General features: G+C 57.4%; 1 protein-coding gene across 18 annotated transcripts in view; it reads right to left on the bottom strand.

Annotated features, from left to right (window-relative positions):
* Positions 1-619: 619 nt before the first annotated feature.
* LOC104697394 overlaps positions 620-22,248 on the bottom strand; it is a 36,058-nt gene continuing 14,429 nt past the window's right edge. For 5 of the 18 annotated variants that reach the window (XR_005603743.1, XR_005603745.1, XR_005603746.1 and 2 more), the window contains 4 exons: positions 13,922-14,223; positions 2,109-2,263; positions 1,746-1,838; positions 620-1,017 (listed from right to left, as the gene is read on the bottom strand). Coding sequence is in view for 10 of the 18 variants with exons in the window: in XM_039566317.1 (XP_039422251.1) it covers positions 970-1,017; positions 1,746-1,838; positions 13,922-14,223 (443 nt within the window). In the remaining 8 variants the exon portion in view is untranslated. The other 13 variants (XM_039566314.1, XM_039566316.1, XM_039566319.1 and 10 more) reach the window with 5 other exon arrangements.

Genomic DNA, 22,248 nt, shown 5'->3' with positions numbered 1-22,248 from the left:
AAATCCCCGCGGGACCCCCAGTTTTTGCACCGGGGCTGCCCAAAGCGGCACCTCGGCCCCTCTTGGAACGAATGCGGAGCCCCAGGACCCTCTCAGCCCCCACAGCGCCGCTTTCAGCTCGGCCGGGCCACAAAAAAAGAAAAAAAACCCGAGGGAAAGGTGGAAGAAGATGGATGCTCGGAGCACCCCCAGCCCCGCCGGCCTCCCCCGGGGGACACAAAAGCCGCTTTGAGGGCTGATTTTACACCGCTCCCAATTAGCATCAGCAAAGGGAGCGGCCGCCGCGGGACACCGCGGCCAAATTCACGGGGTCCGCATTCCCCACCCCGCTCGCGGCGTCCCCAAATGTCCCCAAAACGGGACATTTCCTCCCAGGTGACTTCGCAACCACCGAGCCGCGGCCCATCCTGGCATAACCCAGCTCATCCTGGGGACACCGCGAGGCGCTCAGGGGACTTCCCACCTCCACCTCCCTTTCGGCGGCCGTTTCTTCTCTCCCCACCGCCCCAAAAACATAAAATAAAAGTTTCCCGTGGCGCACAAAGGCGGCGGCCGGGCATTGTCCCGGGGCTGCATCGCATTACCCGGGGCCGGCGGAGAAATCACTCGTATTTCACGCTCCATTGAGCAGCTGCCTGTATATATTTTCTGTGTTGCACTTTTAGCATGACAAAAGGAGAGGGCCTGTGAACTCCTTGCTCTTCAGACCTCTCCGACTTGTCCCCCGAGCGGAGCCCCCCTCGGTTAGCATAACAAACTGCCACGCTTCCCCTCCGACGTGCTCGCCTTTCCCTCCCGGACCTTTTTAATTTTATTTATTGATTGATTCCTTGATTTATTTATTTATTTTCCCCTTGCTAATTTAATGTAGAGCTCAATATTTGGGCGGCGGCGGCGGCGGCGAGCGTGTGGTGGGAGGGATTGGGAGGTTGGGAATTTCGGGATGTCCTTCCCGAGGTTTGTCCCGGCTCATCGCTGATCCCCGGAAAGGTTTGGTGGGATTTTAGAGCTGTCGCCCTGTGGAGAGGACAGAGCTGGAGTCACCGAACTTTGCTGTGCTCCATCCCCAGCCGCTGCTGGAGCTCTGGGTTTGCCTTGAAATCCGGGTAAAAGACGGAAAAAACCGGGAATTTTGAAGCTGGAATGAGGCTTGCAACCAGCAGGACCAGTTGGAGCTGGAGCAACCTGGCCTTGTCCCCCAGCCTGTCCCACCTGTCCCCATCAGGGTCACCCCAGGGAGTCGGGAAAGAGGGATCAGAGCCAGTTCCCAGGTCCTGGGTGGAAATGAGGAGAGGAAAAGGGAGCGAGGGTGAGGGGGAACATCCCTGTCCCCACAGGGAATTGGACAGGAATTGTCCCCTCTGGGCTGCCGGGACCCCTCACCTCCCTCTGCAGGGAAGGAGAGGGCTGGGAGAGGAGAACCCAGTTTTTTGGGGGGAAGGAAACACCCCCTGGACAGGGAGTTTTGCAGGGATTGGGGGATCCTGCAGGGAAAAGGGACAAAATTCCACTCAAACACCAGGCTGGGACAGGCTGGGAGCTTCCAACACTTTTAATGCACTGGAATTTTTTCCCTTCCCCTCATCCTCCCGGTGCCTTGGGCTTGGTGGCACCGGCTCCGTGTCCTCGCGGCATCCTGGGATGTCCCCTCGCTGTCACCTGGCCCAGAGGCTTGGGGGACACTCAGGTGGGACCTTCTGGCTTGGGAGCTGCTTTTTTTGGGAGAGGGGGGATCAATCCCTTACCCTGGGGTGGGAATTCCACGGCTCCAGCCCAGCCTTGCCTTTTGTCCGGCCTTTCTCGGTCACCTGGACCCCCACGATGTCCACTCTTGTCACCTGTGAATGGGACAAACTGGTGTGAGCCCAGCGCCAGCCCAGTGAGAACCAGGGATGAGGAGGTGACGGTGTCCCCACCATCCCAAATCCCTTCCCAAATCATTCCCTCTGTCCCCACAGCCCCCGCGGGGCACTTGGGGACATTCCAGCAAAGGGACAGGCGGGAATTTGGCATCAGCGTGCGTTTAAGGGGCTGGTGACACCTTGGGACACCTGGAAGGAGGGCACGTGACAATTCCACTTCCCACCCCATTCCCAGGAATTCCTCACCACGCGCCGTCCTCTGGGTGGGGTCTCTTGGGGACAGGGTGACCTCGGGGACAGGCGGTGGCACCTCTTCCCTCGTGTTCTTGTCACTGCGGGTGGCTCGAGGGGGTCAAAGTCCTGGCCAGGGGGTGTGGTCAGCCAAGGGCCTGGGCAGTGTCCTGTGGATGGATGGGGATGGACGGGGATGGACAGGGATGGACGGGGATGGATGGGGATGGACGGGGATGGATGGGGATGGACGGGGATGGACGGGGATGGACGGGGATGGATGGGGATGGATGGGGATGGACGGGGATGGACGGGGATGGACAGGGATGGACGGGGATGGACGGGGATGGACAGGGATGGACGGGGATGGACGGGGATGGACGGGGATGGACGGGGATGGACGGGGAGGGACGGGGATGGACAGGGATGGACGGGGATGGACAGGGATGGACAGGGATGGACGGGGATGGACAGGGAGGGACGGGGATGGACAGGGATGGACGGGGATGGACGGGGATGGATGGGGATGGACAGGGATGGACGGGGATGGACGGGGATGGACAGGGATGGACGGGGATGGACAGGGATGGACAGGGATGGACGGGGATGGACGGGGATGGACAGGGATGGACAGGGATGGACGGGGATGGACGGGGATGGACGGGGATGGACAGGGATGGACAGGGACGGACAGGGATGGACGGGGATGGACGGGGGTGGACAGGGATGGACACATCCAGTGTCACTTGCTGTCCCCAGGAATGTCCCTGCTCCCAATTCCCATCTCCCGTGTTATCCCATGTTATTCCATCCTCTCCTCACACAGCCCTGAGCCCAAATTCCCTCTCTAATTAATTGCTTGGGATAATTAATTGGGGTGGCCCTGTGCTCCCCCTGCATGTTCAGCCCCTGGCGTTGTTTATGGGGTGCAGCATCCCAGAAATCCCTGGAAATGCCTCTCCCTGCTGGCTCTCCCAGCCCTGATTCCCAGGATCTTTGGAATTCTGGTCCACGTGAAGTTCCCGACCCCCTCCAGCCCCAAGGATGGCCCCAGGGATTCCCAGGAATTCCCTGAATCCACCCACGCAGGGATGGTGGGAGTGTGTCCGATGCTCCAGTGGGAATATTGCTCTTGGAAAAGTTCTTTATCCCGGGATTTTGCCACAGCCTGGCCGGCCTCTCCCTCCAGGATGCTCCAAAGGGGATGGGAATCCTGCCAGAGGTGTTCCCTCTCAATCCCGACTTTTCCCACTTCAGTTCCAGGTCAAACCCCATTCCCGGATCTCCCTCGCCCTTTCCTGGCACTGACAGTCCCAAAGGAGCCTCGTCCCAGGGATTCGGATGTCCTGGATCCCCCTTTCCAGAGGCTTTATGGGATCGGGGGGCCCACGGGGGCTGCCCAGAATTCCCGGGGTTTTGGGGTCACTGTGGGGTTCACTCTGTCCCCACGAACCCAAAGGAATCTCCCTGGGCCGCATCCCAACAGGAACGGGAAGAGCCGGATCTGCTTAATCTGGGATCTATTTCAGGGCCATTTTCATGAATAAACCAAGGAATTTCGGGCAGGAAAACCCGGATTTCTCATTTCTGGGAATGCTCCATTTCCCCCTCGTGGAATAACCGAGGCTCGGGGGTTTTTGGGGCAAAACCAACGCAAAAAAAACAAAACAAAACAAAACAAAACAAAAACAAAAACAAAACCCAAAAACCCCAGCGTTTTCCAAGGCACAACGAGAGCCACTGGAATATTCTCCCTGCTCCCCAAGACACCCCTTGGGAAAAATCATGGATTCAAACCTGGATTTGGGGCTCAACTCCGCACTTCCAGGAGGGAATAATCCCAGGAAATGTGGCTGTAAGGGGGGCAATCGGGGTTCCCGGGAGTCTCCACTCCCTCCCCCCTCGCCAGGCTGGGAACAGCTTGAGTGTCCAGGCGGGAATTCATTTAAATAAATTTCCATAGGGATTAATTTCACCTCTTCCCAGCAGCGTGTGGGAGCTGAGCCTGGATTGGGGGAGATGGGAAAACGAGGAAGGTGGGGGGCTCCATCCTCCCCCCCCCTCCATCCCTCCTTCCCAGCTTCGGGAATGTTTGGAGCCCATCCCGAGCCTCCCAAAATCCCTGTTCCCAAGGTTAGCAATCCAAACCCCACAAAAATTCCCGAACTTTCCAAGCAGTGATCCGACAATAGCCCAAAAAACACCACTAAGGGGAGAAATTTGGGATGCGCGAATTTGGGAATCGACGGGATTTTCCGCGATGGAAAACCCATGGATGCGCCCACCTCGCCCAGGTTTTCCCTGTGGATGTTTGACCTGCGCCAAAAATCCACGTTTTGCTTTTCAGCACTCCCTGGGCACAAAAAGAGGGATTTTGGGAAGGATTCTCCATCCCCACGGATCAGCTCTGGCACAGACAGAGGGGGGACACAGCGATGTCCCCGAATTCTGCTCACCCCCAGCCCTGCCATCCCATTTCCAGCAAAACAGGAATATCCAGGCTGGGGAAAAACCCCTCTTGGAGCAGCCCCACGATCCCACGACTCGGAAATCCCAGGAATTGCCGAGGCCACGAGGTTTTCCAGCTTTTCCAGCCCTCCCCAGGCCCCCCTTGGAACAGAGGAAAAATTATAATCCCCCCTATTAAACGGCACAAGAGCATTGAAATGACGGATTCGGGGGGTTTTTCCCCCATTCTGTTCGGGATTTGGGATTCAAAGAGTGAGCTGGGATTCAAACTCCCGGGGTAAAAAAATCCGGGATAGGGAACACTTGGAAACAAGCGGAGCAACAGATTTTTTATGGCAAAGTCGGGAGATTTGAGGGCTCCTTCAGGGCTGCGAGGATTCGCTTCCACTGCAGCAAAAAAAAAAAAAAAAAAAAAAAAAAGAAGGAATTTCCTTTATTTTCCTGGAGAGGTGGAGATGGGAAAACCCAGCACCACCCACCCACACAAAAAACAAACAAACAAACAACAAAAAAACAAAACAAAAACAAACAAAACAAAACAAAAAAACGAAGCCGATTTGGGGTGGAAAACGGGAAATTGGGGTGGAAAAATGGGGATTCGGGGTGGTTTCTGCCGGGAATGTCTCCGTGGAGGGGCTGTCCCTGATCCTGCCACGGCTCCCGTGTGGAATTTTATCCACTGAGGACGAGAAAAAGGAGAATTGAACCCAATTCTCGGACAACGCCAAGCGGGGCGCAGAAATTCTGGGATTTCAAAATTTATTTGCTTTTTGAACTAAAAAAATATCCTTTCCGTTGGGATTTTCTGCGGGAATCCTGATTTTTGAGCATTCAGGCGCATTCCCAGCCCCCAGCGCTGTCCCAGTGCCCTGCGCCTCCTTTCCTGGTGTCTGGTAAACCTTGGAAAAGTGGGGAAAAACAGGAAAAGCGGCTCATTTGCATAAATTTGGAGCCCTTTAAAACCTTTGGAGCTCCCGAGCTGGGCTTGCAGGGATGGGGTGGAGCATTTTTTGGTGGGGATATCCCAAAAAATCATCTCCTCTTTTCCAGGAGAAGCTCTGCCAGCTGCTCACCTGTTCCCAGGTCAAGCCGGGCTGCGAGGCTCAGGATGGCCTCAAAACATTCCCCCCAAAAAACCAAAACCGGAGCTGGATTCTCCTGGAAGATTCTCCCGGAGGTTCCCGGCTCTTTGCCATGGAAACCGAGCGTTGCCAAGGGATGGAGAGCCCGAAAATTCCAAGTTTTTGGGGCAGCAGCGTTGAACCCCAAGCTCCGGTTTTCCATCCGCGTGGAAAAACCGCTGGAATGGGGGGATCCGGGCGCGGGGTGCGGAGGTTTGGGGTGGGCACACAGCAGAGCTCACCACGCCTTAATCTGAATTTATTTGGCATTAAACAGACCCCAAAAAGCTCTTCCGGAGCCAACCCCCGTGCCTCAGTTTCCCCTCCCAGGCGGAGCTTTCTTAAATTTTCCGCGCTTGAGGAAAAGGGGTTTTGATGAGGAAAAAGGGGGAAAAACCCAGGCAGGGGCCACCTCTGACCTTGACCCCCGCCCGTCCCGGCTCCCCGCGGCAGCTGGGCCGGAGCTCAATGGGCGCTTTGTCCCCTCCCGCCGGCCCCGGGCGGCCCCGTCGCTCCCAATAATATTTATGGAGCCGGCAGTCACCTTGTCCCCTGCTCCCTGCATCTCAATCACCGCCGGCCTGCGAGATCCAGCGGGATTTACGGCCGCTTTTTAGTCCTGTGGGGTGGGAGAGGATTTTTTTTTTTTTTTTCCCCTCATCCCGGTTTTTTTTTTCTTTTTTTTTTCCCCCGGAAAAAAAAAAAAAAGCGCGATTTAAAAGCAAACAGGTGGAGGGGTTTTCCCGCTTTTGCCAAGTTTTCCAAAGCATGGGAAAGGTGGTGAAAAGGCGGCGCTGATTTGTTTTAATTCTGTTTCTTCTGTTTGTCGCCGGCCAATTCCTTTTAAAACCTCGAAATCCTGAATCTCCGGCAGGGAATATTTAAAAATCCTTCTCCCAGAGGTGGCCGCAGCCCCACCACCCCCAAAAATGGGGTATTTGGGGTCTGCCCTGAACCCATGGAAGTCCCGGGAAGCTCCTCAGCATTCCCTGCTCCGAAGGAGATGATTTGGGCATATTTGGGAAGGGCTCAGCCAGGGAAAAACTCAATATTTGGGGAAGAAAGAGGAGGATCAGCGCAGGCTCATGGCGTGGAAACGACCCCGATTTGCTGGGATTTGGAAAATCCTAAAAAAAGGCAAATTTTCCTTGAATAAGGGCAAGAAGGGCTTGGAGGGGAGTGAATCCAAGTTCCTGCCGAGTTATTCCAAACTCTCCCAAAAAAAGGAGTTGCGGATCTCTGTGGGTGGGGAAATGGGGCCAATGTGGGATCTTTCGGGGCTCCAGCCGCACAGAAATTCCCGCATGGATATAAGGGTCGGGAATTCTTTGTGCGGATCAGATGCCGAGCGATGGGGAATTGCCAAGGATCGGATCCTTCCCCGCTTCCCGGAGGGAAAATCCAGCCCGGAAAGGATCCAATGGCTCTTCCAACAGCCGGGCAGGATCTTCAGGGACACCGAATCCCCCTCCAAGGCGTGGAATTTCTCCCCAGGGGCATTTGCTGCCCCATCCTGGAGAAATGTGGGATTTTGGGGCTGTTTTCCTGGATTTTGGGAGATGCCTCAATGATCCAAACCGCTCCTTTCCCAGCTTTTCCATCATTTCCTGACGAATCCCCTGGTTTTTGTGCTGGTTTGGTGCTTCCTGCTGTTCATGGAGCTGGGAGGGGACTGGGAATGGATTCTGGGATGTCCCCAAACCTCCCTGCCTGGAAAATCCTCCTTTTTTTGAGCTGTCCCAGAGCTGTGGAATTCCGGCATTTTCCTCGGGGCTGGGTGGGAATTGCTTCTCCTGACCCCAAACACCACACGGGGGAGAGGAGGAGGAGGAAGGATGGAAGCAGAGCCGCGATTCCCACCCGTCCCGAGCTCCTTGAGCTGATCCACCCGGGAACAGCTCCAAGCTCGGTCCCCACCTCACCGGGGCACCCCAAGGGAAGCAGCTCCCACGGACCCACAGCCGCTCCCAGCCTTCTTCCAAGAGGAAAACACTGGATTTTCCTCCTCCTGCTCGGCTGCACGCAGGTCGGAAGGTGCTTGGGGCATCCCGAGGCGGGGGCTGGTCCCGAAAATCTCCCGCAGCTCCCGCCGGCTCCTTCCCGGTGCCCTTCCCGGTGCCCTTCCCGGTGCCCTTTCCGCAGGGCTCCTCCCGGGAAATGCTGCCTGACACCGGCCCCGGAGCGCTGGCAGCCGCCGATGGATCCGGAGTGTCACCTCCCGCCACCGCCCGCCTTTCCCAGGGATCCGAGGGGATAAGGCACCCCTGGAAAAGGCGGGGGAGGACGGCGAGGGGCCGGGAGGCAAAAATAAAGGGATTTTTGGGAAGCTGAAGCTCCCTTTACGGAGGGTTTGTGTTGTTGTCCACGCAGGACAGGGACAGCGGGATGGGATGAGGATGGTTCTGGAAGAACCTTGGATAAATCCGGGTGGGAAATGCGGATTTAAGCCCAGGATCGAGATGCGGGAAGGAGCTCGGGGCTCACCTCGAGCCGTGCGACGCCCAAGCTGCCACCAGCAAGCCACAACCCAGCTTGGAAAACGGATTGGAAAAGGGCATCGGGATGCGGTGGGACCCTCGCCAACCTCCCAAAAGACCCTCGGGAAGGACCGGGACCGGCTCAACCCTCCCGGGAGCGATCTCCCGGTGGGCGACGGAGGGTGGCTGGAACGAGCCTCATCTCCAGCTTGCTGAGCTCGGCATAATTGTTGGGAAAAGCGCTGCGCACATGCTGAGCTCCATAATTATCAGCCTTGTCTGCCAGGCTCGCCCTGCCCCCAGCACCTCGGCACACTTGATTATGATTATGGTGGCTAATTTTGTCTGGTGCATCTCGGGCATATGGGCCCCCACCTGCTCTGAATATGCAAACGCCGCTGATTTGCTCCTCGGGGCCGGGGGGCAGGCGGGGAGGGGGGGAACCTGAACAAAGAAACCCCACAAAGAAGCGCCGGAGCTGCCCCAATGCCCGCGGCTCGGATGGAGCATCCATGGGGCGGCCGGGATTGGGAGAGCTCGGCCCTAAAACCAAGCGTGCCAAACTTGCCCGCTTTCCCCTCCGTTCCCACATCCCTCCAGGAGCGCCCTTGTGCTGTTCGGGGAGGGAACGGGCTCCTGAAGGGCTGGGGAAGGGCGGCCGAGGTGGGCTCGCGTCTGCCCTGTCAGGGGGGCTTTGCCATGCTCCCGGATAATTGGACAGGCAGCCGGACTGACAGGGATCCAGATGGATGCGGGGATGGATGCCACGAGGATCTGGTGACAGATAAATAGGCAGATGCTAATGGGCAGCGCAAACAACGGCTCAGACTCCTGCTAATTCCCACTGTAATTTTTAAGCTCTCGCCATCCTCCCCCCTCCTTTCCTCCCCCCTCTTTCCCGTCTCTCCCCCAATCCCGAGCGCTTCCCGGCGCATCGCTTGGATTTATTTTATTATTTTATTCTTATTATTTTTTTATCCATAGAAATCATTCAGAGGCCGCGCTGAGGTGGCATCACGGGGGGCTCAGGGAGTGAAACCCTTGGGGTCACCCTGGGACCAGCTCGGCCTTCTCCATCCCTCCCTTCCTTCCTCCTCTCCTCTCCTCTCCTCTCCTCTCCTCTCCTCTCCTCTCCTCTCCTCTCCTCTCCTCTCCTCTCCTCTCCTCTCCTCTCCTCTCCTCTCCTCTCCTCTCCTCTCCTCTCCTCTCCTTCCTCCTCTCCTCTCCTCTCCTCTCCTCTCCTCTCCTCTCCTCTCCTCTCCTGCCCTCTCCTTCCTTCCTTCCTTCCTTCCCTTCCTTCCTTCCTTCCTTCCTTCCTTCCTTCCTTCTTCCTTCCTTCCTTCCTTCCTTCCTTCCTTCCTTCCTTCCTTCCTTCCTTCCTTCCTTTCCTTCCTTCTTCCTTCCTTCCTCCTTCCTTCCTTCCTTCCTTCCTTCCTTCCTTCCTTCCTTCCTTCCTTCCTTCCTTCCTTCCTTCCTTCCTTCCTTCCTTCCTTCCTCCCTCCCTCCTCTCCCTTCCTTCCTTCCTTCCTTCCTTCCTCCCTCCCTCCCTCCCTCCATCCCTCCCTTTTTTTTTCAATGAAACAAAACAAAAATTAAAATACAAATATAAAAATTTTTTCCCATTTTTTTTCCCTTTTTCTTTTGCCCCCCCCCCCCCAGCTACGGAAGGAAATTGTGAATGGAAGGGAGGAGGCCGGGCTGGATTCGAGCCGCGGCCGAGGCGAGACAAAAGGAAAAAAAAAGCATCCTCGCCTTGTTTTCCTTTGCCGCGGGGAATCCACGTGGCGGCCGCGGGAAGGCGGGGAAAGGGGGAAAAAAAAAAGAAAAGAAAAAGAAAAAGTGGGAAGAGGAGAGAGAAATCCTGCCTGGAAAAGCTTTGCCGGAGATTTACAGCCCTGCCCTTCCCTCCGCGGCCACCTGCCCGCCGTGGGTGCTGCCCACCTGCAGGGCGTGGGTGGAAAACAGGGATACAGGGATGCTCAGGGATGCTCAGGGAATTCTTCGGGATGCCAAATAATCGACTTTTGCCCCTTTTCTCCACGTTTTTTTAGGATTTCTCCTCTGTTTTTCTCTCCCTCTCCGGTTTATTTCCTCTCGCTCTCTGCGGATCCTCCTCCTCTTTCTCCCCCTTTTCCTTCTCCTGCTCCTTTTCCTTCCCCCCGCTGGATTTCCCCTCCCTGGCACTGGGAATTTGGGTGGCATTTCCCGATCCTGCTTCAGGCTGAGCTGGCAATTCCAGCCCGGGAGATGCCACCGGCGTCCTGAATGTCAGGATGAGGCAAAACCCGGGAATTCATCCCGAAAATCACCCGGATTTGAGGATCAAAATCCCTGCTCCCACACACTGCCCACAGAGGAGCCAGGATTAAAAAAATTCCAATTCTCCTTGATTTCCACCCAAACTGGTGCCAAAGGGAAGCTCCGTGGCCGTCATCGTGTCCTATGTAGGTCAGAGTCAGGAATCCGGGATTCCAGCTGGGATTAAACCCCGGGAGCCTCTTCCCAGCGCCGGATAAATAAATATATTCCATATAAAAAGAAATATCCACGCCTCACCACCATAAATCTATATAATAAACAGCCCATAAATTGATATATTGATACATTTTATATAAATATACAAATATATAAATATATAAATATATAAATATATGAATATACAAATAGATTTGTAATTTTGATTTCAGCCTATTTCTTGTTGCAGGTGGATTTTAGAGTTTCCCTGGAATTTATCCCCTTGCAAATATCCTCAATTTTAAACAAAGCAATCCCAACAACTCTCCCAGAAAACACCCGGGGGCTTTTCTGCTGAGCTCCTGCAGGGTATTCCCAAATTTCCTTCGTTTGTTTTATGAGGCGAGTGGGGAAAAAAGGGAAATGTTTTCCTGATAAATATAGATGTCTATAAAATATCCCAATGAGATTTATTTTGCCCTGTGCAGATCCCTTTTTTTTCCAGGGGTTTTCGAGGCTCTGCACATCCCCAGGCTCAGGTGGATAAATCCCAGGTTTGGGTGAGCAGATGGACACTGAAGAAATGTGGGAATGGGAAAAGCTTTAATTCCCAGTTTAAAAAATAATAATAAAATCCTTTTTTGGACGTAGAATCTCCTTCAATCCTCAATTCTTTCCCTTCCCATCCCACAGCACCTCAGCAGAAATCCCAAAAGGAGTTTCCCCCATCCCTGCCCATCCAAGGGCAGCACCAGGCCGGGGGGAAAAAAAAGGGAATATTGGGAATTTGAGGATCAGAGAGGCTCAAAACACGACTTTTTTGGGGGGGAGGGAATTAATTTTGGATCCGTTTCCTGCTTTCGATTTGGATGGAGATCCCCGGTTCTCCTTTTGGGGTGGCGGCTGTGATCCCTGCGGATGCTTTTGTGAGGGGGGGATGGAGGGGCACGGCCACAAGCGTTGGCCAAGGATGGAAACAGTGGGAAAAGGGCCGGGAAAAGGGCCGGGAAAAGGGCTGGGATGGCACTGCCAGCCCCGGGAATTTAATTAGGATTCAGGAGCAGCTCTTTTGGGGGCAAAGAGCCGAGGGCAAAGAGGGGGAAAAGGGGGGAAGGGGGAGAGAGGGGTGAGGAGAAAGCCTGAGAGAAAAAAGGGAACCTCGTGATGAGCACCCGCCTGGGGAGGGGGGGTGTGGGGGGCGGGGGGGGAGGGGTTGATGGCTTAATTACCATATTCAAATCTAATTAATTCCCCTTTGCATAAAAAGGCCATGGCCCGGGCGTGGGACCAGCCTTGCAGATGGCGTCTCATGCTCAGCACCATTTTGGGGCCGCCGGCCATCTTAGAGCCAGGAGGAGGAGGAAAGGAGGAAAAGGAGGATGAGGATGAGGAGGATGAGGATGAGGATGAGGATGAGGAGGATGAGGATGAGGATGAGGATGAGGATGAGGATGAGGATGAGGGTGGCTCTGCCCACGGTGGCACCGAGCAGCTGCTGGGGGCACCCAGCGGGCACCACCCGGCCCCATGGAGGCCTTGGAGGTTTTCAAAGCAGGGAGTGAGGGGGAAAAAGTGGGAAAGGTTCAGGATTTGGGGGTTTCGAGGCCTCTCAAGCTCACTTGGGGATCCCAAATCCGGCCCCATCACAGGAATGAAGGGAAAAAAGTGGGAAAGGTTCAGGATTTGGGGCTTTCGAGGCCTCTCAGCCTGGATTGGGGGTCCCAAATCTGGCTCCAGCGTGGCCGTGGTGGGGTCTGGAGGAAGGAGAGGGGGATTGAGAGCAGGGAGTGAAGGGGAAAATGTGGGAAAGGTTCAGGATTTGGGGGTTTCGAGGCCTCTCAGCCTGGTTGGGGATCCCAAATCCAGCCCCATCACGGGAATGAAGGGAAAAAAGTGGGAAAGGTTCAGGATTTGGGGCTTTCGAGGCCTCTCAGGCTCAGCTGGGGATCCCAAATCTAGCCCCATCAAGGCCTTGGAGGAAGAGGAGGAGGATTGAGAGCAGGGAATGAAGGGGGAAAATGTGGGAAAGGATTTGGGGGTTTCGAGGGCTCTCAGCGTCGATTGAGTCTCCCAAATCCAGCCCCATGGTGGCCTTGGAGGAAGGAGAGGAGGTTTTAAGAGCAGGGAATGAGGTGAAAATGTGGGAAATGTGGGGATTTGGGGGTTTTGAGGCCGCTCAGGCTCAGCTGGGGCTCCCAAATCTGGCTCCATCATGGCCCTGGTGGGGCCTGGAGGAAGAAGGGGTTTGAAAGAAAAGAATGAAGAGAAAAATGTGGGAAATGTTCAGAATTTGGGGGTTTTGAGGCCTCTCAACCTGAACTGGGGCTCCCAAATCCGGCCTCAGCCTGATGGGACAGAGCTGATCCCGGTCCCGAGGGTGGATGAGGGGATTGGTGTCCCCCAGGAACATTCCAGCTCCATCTCCCACGGGTGACCCCGCATCTCCACCGGGAAAATCCAACCTCCACCAGCAGACACCCAACCCCCTCCTGCATTTGGGGTGGGGGGAAAACAACTGGGATCGTATCCCTCACCCCCTCGCTGCGCATTTGGGATGAAGCAAATCCCTGCTGGAAAATGCGCCCGGGAGAGCAGCGCCGGCTGCCAGGCTCACCCCGGGAAAGGTGGAAGTTATTTTTCCTAATGTTTTGGACAGCTTGGCTGTCACGTGGAAAAAAAAACTTGGAGGAGGGAGGACCGCAGGGGATGTGGATTTTCTCCCTTGACTGATTCCCAAGGATGGGATGAGCTGCGGCTGCTGCTGCTGCTGCTGTAGGGTTCTGCTTGTCCCCACCCCCTTCCCTGTTCCAAGAGAAGGCTGGGATGAAGCTGGAACCCCAAAACAGCTCCCAGGAGCAGCTGGAAGTAGTGAAATCCCAGGAAAAGCGGGTTTGGATGGAGCAGCACGGAGGGGTGGGGGATGCACGTGCAGGTGGGGGGGAAACGAGAGGAAATTCCCTTTTAAAGGATTAAAGGATGGGTTTGGGTCATGGGGGGAAGATTTTGGGGTGTCAGTTAAAAGGGAAAGGGGGGGAAAAATCGATTATTTGGCATCCCAAATAGGCCAGTTTTCCACCAGCTCTGGGAGGGGCTGGAATCTGAACATTTCCAAAGAGGAATATAAATAAAATGGGGATCAAATGGAGATTTCCCCTCAAAACAAGGGGAAAAGAACCAGGATGGGGTGAGCTGCTCCCTGATCCCCCCAAATCCCTGCTGGAGAGAGCGCAGGGGGAAATTCCACATGGAAAAGCCAGTTCTGGGCCTGCAGGGAAGGAGAGGAAAGCAGGGAAAATCCCAAACTTACCCCATCCAGGAGAGGGGAGTGAAGGGGCGTCGAGGATCCTTGGGAAAGCGAAGCCAACATCCCGATTATCCCACAGGGATGGATTGGACCAGCCTGGCCCCTACAAACCCAGGAAAATCCTTTTCCCAGCAGGAAATTCCAGTCCATGGCAGCTCCTGGGGCTGCTGCATCCGTGGATTTCCAGGGTGAGGGCGCTGCAGGATGCAAGGTCTTCCCAAGGCTCTGGATCTTCCGTCCCATCCCTGTTCCCGGTGAGGGATGGGGCTGGATCGGGGTGGTCAGGGTGAGGTGGGGGTTCTGCTCTGCAAAAAAAATGGAATGAGGGGTTCTGTCAGCTCCAGGAGCACAGTGGTCACTCCAAACCCTCGTGCATCAGCTCCAAACCCCATTGATCAACCCCAAACCTTCACTGATCACTCCGAACTCTCACTGGTCACCTCCAAACCTTCATGGATCATCTCCAAAACCACACTGATCAGCTCCAAACCCTCACAGATCACCCCAAACCCTCACAGATCACCCCAAACATTCATTGATCACCTCCAAACCTTCAGGGATCAACTCCAAACTCTCATCGGTCACTCCCAAACCCTCACAGATCAACTCCAAACCACACCGATCACCCCAAACCCTCACCGATCACCCCAAACCACGCCAATCCCAGGCCCCAGTTTGGGGCCAGTTTCTGTTTGACCCCTTCAGTGGGATCTGGAGAGGCTCCAGCAGCTCCATCACCCCACAGATCCCACATCCCACATTTTGCAGCCGGGATGACCCTGGCAGGGAGAGGATCCAGGAGCTGGTGGGGAGGGAAATCCCTCCATGCTGAACGATGGGGACAAACCTCAGCCATGTCCCCTGTCCCCAGCACCCACTGCCAGCATGGAGCCACCCCAAATCAGCCTTTTTATCCCCCAAAACCACAGCGGGGAGAGGTGACAGCTCCAACCCTCACTGACCACAGCACCCCCGTTCACCCCAAAACATTCCCAACGGGAGCAGAGACCCCAACACTGCCCCGGATTCGGGGTGGGTGGGGGGGGACAAACACCCCGAGGGGACGCTGGGGGGGCTCAGCCACAATGGGGCCATTGAGGGGCCGCGCCGGGGGTCCGGCCCTCGCTGCCCAGACACAATAGGGGCGGCCACTCGTGCGCGTTGTGCGGCCGCCCCCAGCCCCTCCTCTGCAGCCCCCCTCGGATAATGGAGCCGCTTTGTGTGCTTGGCCGGCCAAGGACTTTGCGGCCGGCAAAGAGCCGGGGTTTGTCTGGCAGGACAGAGCCCAGCAAGGGCCGGGGAGGAGCGGTCAGGGCAGCGGGCAGGGCCTGGGCTGGCATTGGCCTTGCTCGGCCCCGCGCGGCCGGCGGCGATCCCAGGGTTGGGAATGGGGTTTTTGCAGCCTCGCTGGGAGGTTGGAGTGGAGCAGCCACTGCTGGTGCCAGGCCTCAAAGCTCGTCCTTGCTCCTGGGGAGTGTCCTGGGGAATATCCCGCTGAGAATGTCACCGAACGCCGCAAATCTGCGGTGGCAGAGGGTCCTGTCCCCCTCCTGGCTCTGTCCCTTCTGGTCCCCTCCTGGTGCTGTGTCCTTCCTGACTGTCCCCATCCTGGCCCTGTCCCCATCCTGGCCCTGTCCCCATCCTGGCCCTGTCCCCCTCCTGGCTCTGTCCCCCAGCCCCTCCTGGCCTTGTCCCCATCCCGGCCCTGTCCCCATCCTGGCTCTGCCCCTCAGCCCCTCCTGGCCCTGTCCCTCTCCTGTCTCTGTCCCCCTCCTGTCCCTGTCCCCCAGCCCCTCCCGTCCCTGTCCCCATCCCAGCCCTGTTCCCCTCCTGTCTCTGTCCTCATCCTGGCCCTGTCCCCCTCCTGTCTCTGTCCCCCTCCTGTCTCTGTCCCCCAGCCCCTCCTGTCTCTGTCCCCATCCCGTCTCTGTCCCCATCCCGGCCCTGTCCCCCTCCTGTCTCTGTCCCCATCCCGGCCCTGTCCCCCTCCTGTCTCTGTCCCCCAGCCCCTCCAATCCCCCCCAGCCCCATTCCTGAGGGAATGGGATCAGCAGAACCTACAGGAGATTAATTCCCGGCTGCCTGGCTCGTGCTGTCCCGGCGTGCGGGGAGGCGGTCGGGATAATCCCCGACTTTGGCAGAGCCAGAGCCGCAAAGACCGGGATTAGTAAGAACCAGGCTTTAATTTCAGCAGGTCCCTTTTCCTGCAGCATTCCCAATCCCACATCAGGAGCTCTCTGCAGCTTGATGGCCACGGCTGCTGCTCCAGGAATTGGGAAAACCAGCCCTGGAATCATCCAGCTGGGAAAACCACCAAATTCCAGCCCAGCCGAGCATCCAGGGATGGGTGGGTACACACGTGATTCCATGGGAGCGAGCACAGGGTCCCTGTGGCAGCAAATCCTGAGCAAAATGGTGCCAGAAATTGGGATTATTCCCTAAAAACCTATTCTGGGAATTGCACGTTTATCCTGGAGTTTGGGACAGGGGTTTAAATTGATGAAATTTGGGGTTTTGGACTCAAGGCCAACTTGCACCTGGGATTCGGGGATTCTGAGATGCTGGGATATTTAAGGAAAACACGGAATTCTGCTTCCCCAGATTTTAACCTGGCAAACAGGTTCTGACAGGGCCGTGCTCACTGCTGGGCACTCGAGGGACATCTGCCAGCCCAGACCCTTCCCGAGGGGTCAAGGCCGGGTTGGAACTTCGGGAAAAACCCAAATCCCATCGCACGGCGAGGAGATTCATCCCAGCCCTGCTCCATCAGCATGCGGGGATTCCCACCCACACCCCGCACAACGAGGGACATTCTGAGGTGAGCCTGCAGGTGACCCCTCAGGAGCACATCCCTCTTTTCTACAACGCTTCCCTGCCGCTTTTTAGGGCCCTGTAGGATGAGCCCCTGCAGCGGGTTCCACCCCCGACCCCACATCCCGGGCGGCTCCCGGGCGAAGCGGAGGGGATGATTAGGGTGGCCTGCGGAGTAATTATCTCATTGGGCAACTAATACCCTTTCAGCCGGAGCGGGGTGGGGAAGTATTGTTCGGGCTTAGGGATTACATCAACCCGCCGGAGCAGACAATGTGCTCCCCCTGGGAAGAGGCAGCTCAGCCCCAGGGGGAGAGGAGGGAGGCAGCGGCCGGAGCTGTCTCAATTAGCGACTGTCCCGCCGAGGAACAGGGTGGCGGGGGCTCCTCGGGGCTCCTGGGGGGACGTTCAGCATCCTTAACCCTTCCAGGGGACTTCTCCCCCGCGCTCAGCCCTGCGGGGACAGCGAGATGCCAGCAGGGCTGGATGTGTCCCCTCCTCCCCTCCGTGGCGGGGAAAGCAAAGCCCGGCCTTGTTTTCTCCTTTTTCTGCCTTTTTTTCCTTCCTGACAGCCCAATGCCAGCCCCTTCCATCCTCCCCGCACGGCAGCAGCGCCTCGGCCGCGTTGTCCTCGCGTTGGGATCTGGCACGTCCTTGTCCCCAAAGCCAAAAAAGCAGCGCGGGGGAAGGATGACAACAACCCCACAGCCAGCACTGGGGACACGGCAGCTCCTCAGCATCCCCTGTGGCCCCAGCAGGGTCTGGGGGCAGTTTTGGTTGGGTCCGTGGTCACTGAGGCGTGAGGCCACCGCGCCAGGTTAGCGGCGGAGCGAGGGGCCGGCTCCACCTGGCCCTCGCCATCCGTGGGGTGATTAAACACGGGGCTCCCAGCTGCCATACATTTTTAAATAAATGAATAATACATAGCGGGGTGATAAATAAATAACGGCCGTACATTTGAACTTAGCCTCTGAGAAAATCCTTTTAGTTCAAAAGGACCGGGGCGCTCGGAAAGGGGAGCCCATGCATTTTGAATGGGCTGCCATCAAGTGTCAGGGTTTGGCAAGGGAGACGAGGGGGGCAGGGAGAGAGCAAGAGAAGGAGGGAAAGAGGAACCCGGCCCCGACACAGCTCGGGGAGGAGCGGGATGAGGGTCCCCGAGCTGTGGTTTTGGTGGGGACTGGCAGCGGTGGCACTGAGAGGTTGTGGGCGCTGAATCGTCGTGGAGGAGGAGGAGGAGGATGGGGAGGCTGAGAGAGGGACTTGGGTCCCTCCAAGCCAAGGAGCACCCGGTTGGCAGAGGTTCCTCGGCCCCAGAAAGAGGTGGGGGGCCCTGGAAGGTGGCCCCGGACAAATCCAAGGGGATTAAGGTGTGAGGGAAGGGGTGAAACTCCCGGAAAGCTGGGCCAGGACGGAGTGGCCAGAGCGGGGAGGGGACATCCAGGCAGAGGCAGGTGGGAGATGGAGGTGAGGAACCCGTTTTTTGGGGAACCCAGTGCCAGAGGAGCTGGAGAGGGGATTAGGATTGGCTCCGAGGCTGCCCCAAATCCCTGCATGGGGTGGTTGGTGTCAGACACCTGCCCTGGCACATGTCACCGGTGCCATGCAGAGCCGTGACACGGATGTCCCTGCCGTGAACCCACAAACCCTGACCGTCCTCATGGATTTCCAGGCCGTGAACCCACAAACCCTGACCGTCCCCACGCATTTCGGGGCCATCCCCCGCACAACACATGTCCCTCAGACATGCCACACCCGTCCTGGCCGTGCCCAGGTGTGTCCTAGCCACGTCCCAACCAGCCACGTCCACATCCCGGCTCCTCCCAGCCATGCCCACACCTATCCCAGGCTGGGATCCTGCTGGGATTCGCTCCCTCACCCTTCCCAAACCCTGGCAGCCACGGAAGGAACTTTAATTCCTTGGGCAAACTGCGGCCGCTGGCTCGCCCGGCTAAGTGGGTATTGATTTATTAGGCTGTAATTTAGGGCAGAACGTTTTAAAATGAACTCACACACCAAGCCCAGGCACGAGAATAAACAAGAGCTGATTTATTTGCCGCTTGCCCAGCGGCAGATGCCAGCGAGGGGGCATGGGGTGAGCCCTGGAACGGGAGCAGCTCTCTCACCCTCTGTGGGGGCTGCAGGGTGTCCCTGAACCCCCACACCAGCAGCAACCACCCCCAGAGCCCCCCCAGGGCTGGGTGGAGGGGATGGGGATGGTGGCAGCAAGGGCAGGGTCGGGCCATCACATGTACCCTGTGTTGGTGGCATTGGGACCGGTGAGACCCCACTTGGAGCACCAAAACCACCCCAAAACGCCTCCTTTGGGATCTGAACCTTTCCCAGTGCGGGGGTGCAGGGCACTGGGAGGGTGGCAGCAAGGCCATCACACGTGCCCTGTGTTGGTGGCATTGGGACTGGTGAGACCTCACCAGCAGCACCAAAACCACCCCAAAACTCCTCATTTGGGGTCTGAACCCCTCCCCAGAGCTGGGCTGCAGGGGATGGTGACACCAAGGGCAGGCTCTGGCTATCACACGTGCCCTGCGTTCCCATCACATTGGCACCACTGAGACGCTGCCGGCAGCCCCCAAACCCACCCCAAAACTCCCCATTTAGGGTCAGAAAACCACAAACCAGGCAGGGTCGAACCCACCCTCCCCTCGCCACCAGCAAAACCCCCCAACCCCACCCTCCCACCGCATCGATCAGCCACGCTCCAAGGATGCCCACAGCCGGCACGGGGGCAGGAGGGGGAATTTCCATCCTCTCCCCCCAGCCCAGCATCCCCACCCTCCTCCACCAGCTGAGTCCCGGGTGTCAGACCCCCGCCAGGTCCCATCTGCGGGGCCCGGCGCATTCCTGCGAGCCGGCCCCGGCGCAGCAGCTGCCGGCCACAACCGCGATCATCGCCGCCGCCGGGGCTCGGGCAACTCGTCTTGACCTTGTCGGTCAGGTGTTGGGAGGGCCGAGGGGGAGGGACGACAAATCAAAAAAAAAAAAAAAAAAAAAAAAAAAAAAAAAGCCAACCAAAAAAAAAACAACCAAAAAAAAGAAAACCCCACCCCAAACCCACTCCCCTGGGTGCCGCCAGCCGTCGCCGGGGCGCACGGGGAGGGTTTAATGCAGCGGGGACCATAATGGGGCCGGCTGGGGGAGCGAGGGCGAGGAGAAATTAGTGTCAGTGTGTGTGTGTGCCTTAAACAAACCTGCGCCGGGGTGACGTGAATGAGGGCACAGCCTGTGTCTGTATTAGCGATGGGATCTGACCTCGCTGGGAGGGCTCCTTCCCTCGCTCCGCTCCTCTGGGCGTGGGAAAAAGGCCTGGGCTCTTTTCACAGCTGTTCTCGCTGCTGCACTGAGCTAATGGAGGGGCTGCCCGGCTCCCCTCCCTCCTCTCCTCCCCTCCCTTCTCCCCCCCAACCCCGGCTGCCTTTTCAGGCCTTGAGCGCAGAGAGGAAAAAAAAAAAAAAAAACCAACAACAAAAAAAACCCACCCTTTTCACAGTCCCTTAAAAACACACCTCATTGTTCGCGCCGGGCTCGCATTGAAATGCCACTCGCACCCCGAGCAGCGGCTCCGGCCCGGCTGCACACGCGTGTGCAAGGCCGGGCGTGCACGCGTGTGGCCCCTCCGGGCTTTGGGAAGTGCAGGTGCTGTGGGGTTTTTAGCCCTAAAGTGCGTTCTGGGTGCAATGGGGAGTTTGCCGGTGTTGGTGCTGCGGGTTTGGGCTCCCCCCGTGTCCAAAATGTTTCGTTTTGAGGTTAAAAATGGGGTTTGAAAAGGAGCAGTGCCCGGTGTTGGTTTCAAAACTCAGAGGAGAGGGGATGCAGGGCTGGTGGCCCTAACCCCTGTCCAGGACACAACCTTGGGGACCCCAAAAACCCCCATCCTTTACTGCAGGGCACACCCCAGCTGTGGGGGCCCCAAAAACACCTGTCATTCCACACTGCAGCTATGGGGACCCCAAAAACCCCTGTCACTCCACACTGCAGCCATGGGGACCCCAAAAACCCCTGTCACTCCACACTGCAGCTATGGGGACCCCAAAAACCCCTGTCATTCCACACTGCAGCCATGGGGACCCCAAAAACCCCTGTCATTCCACACTGCAGCCATGGGGACCCCAAAAACCCCTGTCACTCCACACTGCAGCCATGGGGACCCCAAAAACACCCATCATTCCACACCACAGCCATAGAGACCCCAAAAAACCCCCATCCTCCACTCCACTCCACACCCCAGCTATGGGGACCCCAAAAAGCTCCCTCACTCCACCCCACTCCACACCGCAGCCCTCCTCATGTTCCACACACAGCATTTGATGCTCCAGGAGCAGATATTCCACATCAAATCCCCGCCTGGCACACGACGCGAAGGAATTCCCGAGGGATGGGGCGGTTCAGGGGCATCACACCTCGATCCCCCCTACCCTCGACCCCATAGGTTGCCCCAAAACCTTCTCCAAGCCGTGTAGAAACCCAAGATTTCTGGAAAACAACAACCAGCAGTGCCAGGATCAGCCCTCGCCTGGCTTCCCAGGGAATTAGGGCAGAGAAACTCCGGGCTCAGCCTCGCGGGGCCGACAGAGCTGAGGGGTGGCGGCGCAGCCCCGTTATTCCCATTCCCATTCCCAACATCTTCCCTTGTTTGCCAAGGCCCGGCCCCAGAGCTCGTGCTTTTCATTAAAAATAAATAAATACATTCCTGGTGGCGGCGAGGAAGCCTCGCAAACGCCATCCCCGAAGGCTCCGCCAGCAGAACCCTCCGGTATTTTCTTCTTTTTTTATTTTTCTGAAGCGCTCGGGGTTTTGTTTTTATCTTTTACGCCTCTCCCCTCGGCGGGGACAAGCGGTGAGGACGGCGGGACGGACACACGGACACCCTCGGGTGCTTTTCCCCGCTGACCTTTCCCCGCTGCTCTGATCAGATCCTTTCTGACAAAAGCGGGGCCGCCGCACACCTTCCGCGGGGACATCGCCACGAGCGAGTCCCTGTCACCGGCGATTAGGGCGAGAAGGTCTCCGCCGCCACCGCGCTCTTTCCGCATGAGCACCGGCGCTGGTGCCAGGCAGGGGGTGCCCCCGGCCCCCCCGGTGCCCTGCGCTCGCCCCCCGTTTCCCAAGGATGGGAGAGGCGCGGATGAGCCCCGGCTCCGAGCCCCGACAAGGGACGGGACGTGCGTGACCTACATTCGGGGCTGCGGGCGGGTGATGCCAGGCCTGGTGTGCCCAAGGCTCCTCCGGCTCCCTGAGGGGTTTTCCTGGGAGGATTCCTGGTGTGGGGAAGGCGAAGGGATGCTCCATCCATGCATCCTTTGGCTTGGATTTGGATTTGTGGGAGAGCCATCCCAAAGCCACGTCTGGAGTGTCACCGAAGCCCGGATCGTGTCCCCACCCCAGGCCGAGCTCCTGCTCCGCTATTCCCATCACCCTGAGCGTTCCCAGCGGCTTCCTCAACATCCAGGCCCTGCTCCCTGTCCAAGCACCCACCTGCTTCCCGATATTCCCATTTTCCT

Source organism: Corvus cornix, chromosome 28 (genome assembly GCF_000738735.6).
Source record: "Corvus cornix cornix isolate S_Up_H32 chromosome 28, ASM73873v5, whole genome shotgun sequence".
NCBI classification, from domain to species: Eukaryota; Metazoa; Chordata; class Aves; order Passeriformes; family Corvidae; genus Corvus; species Corvus cornix.
The sequence above is the reverse complement of the archived record's forward strand: the minus strand, read 5'-3'. Positions and strand labels throughout refer to the sequence as shown.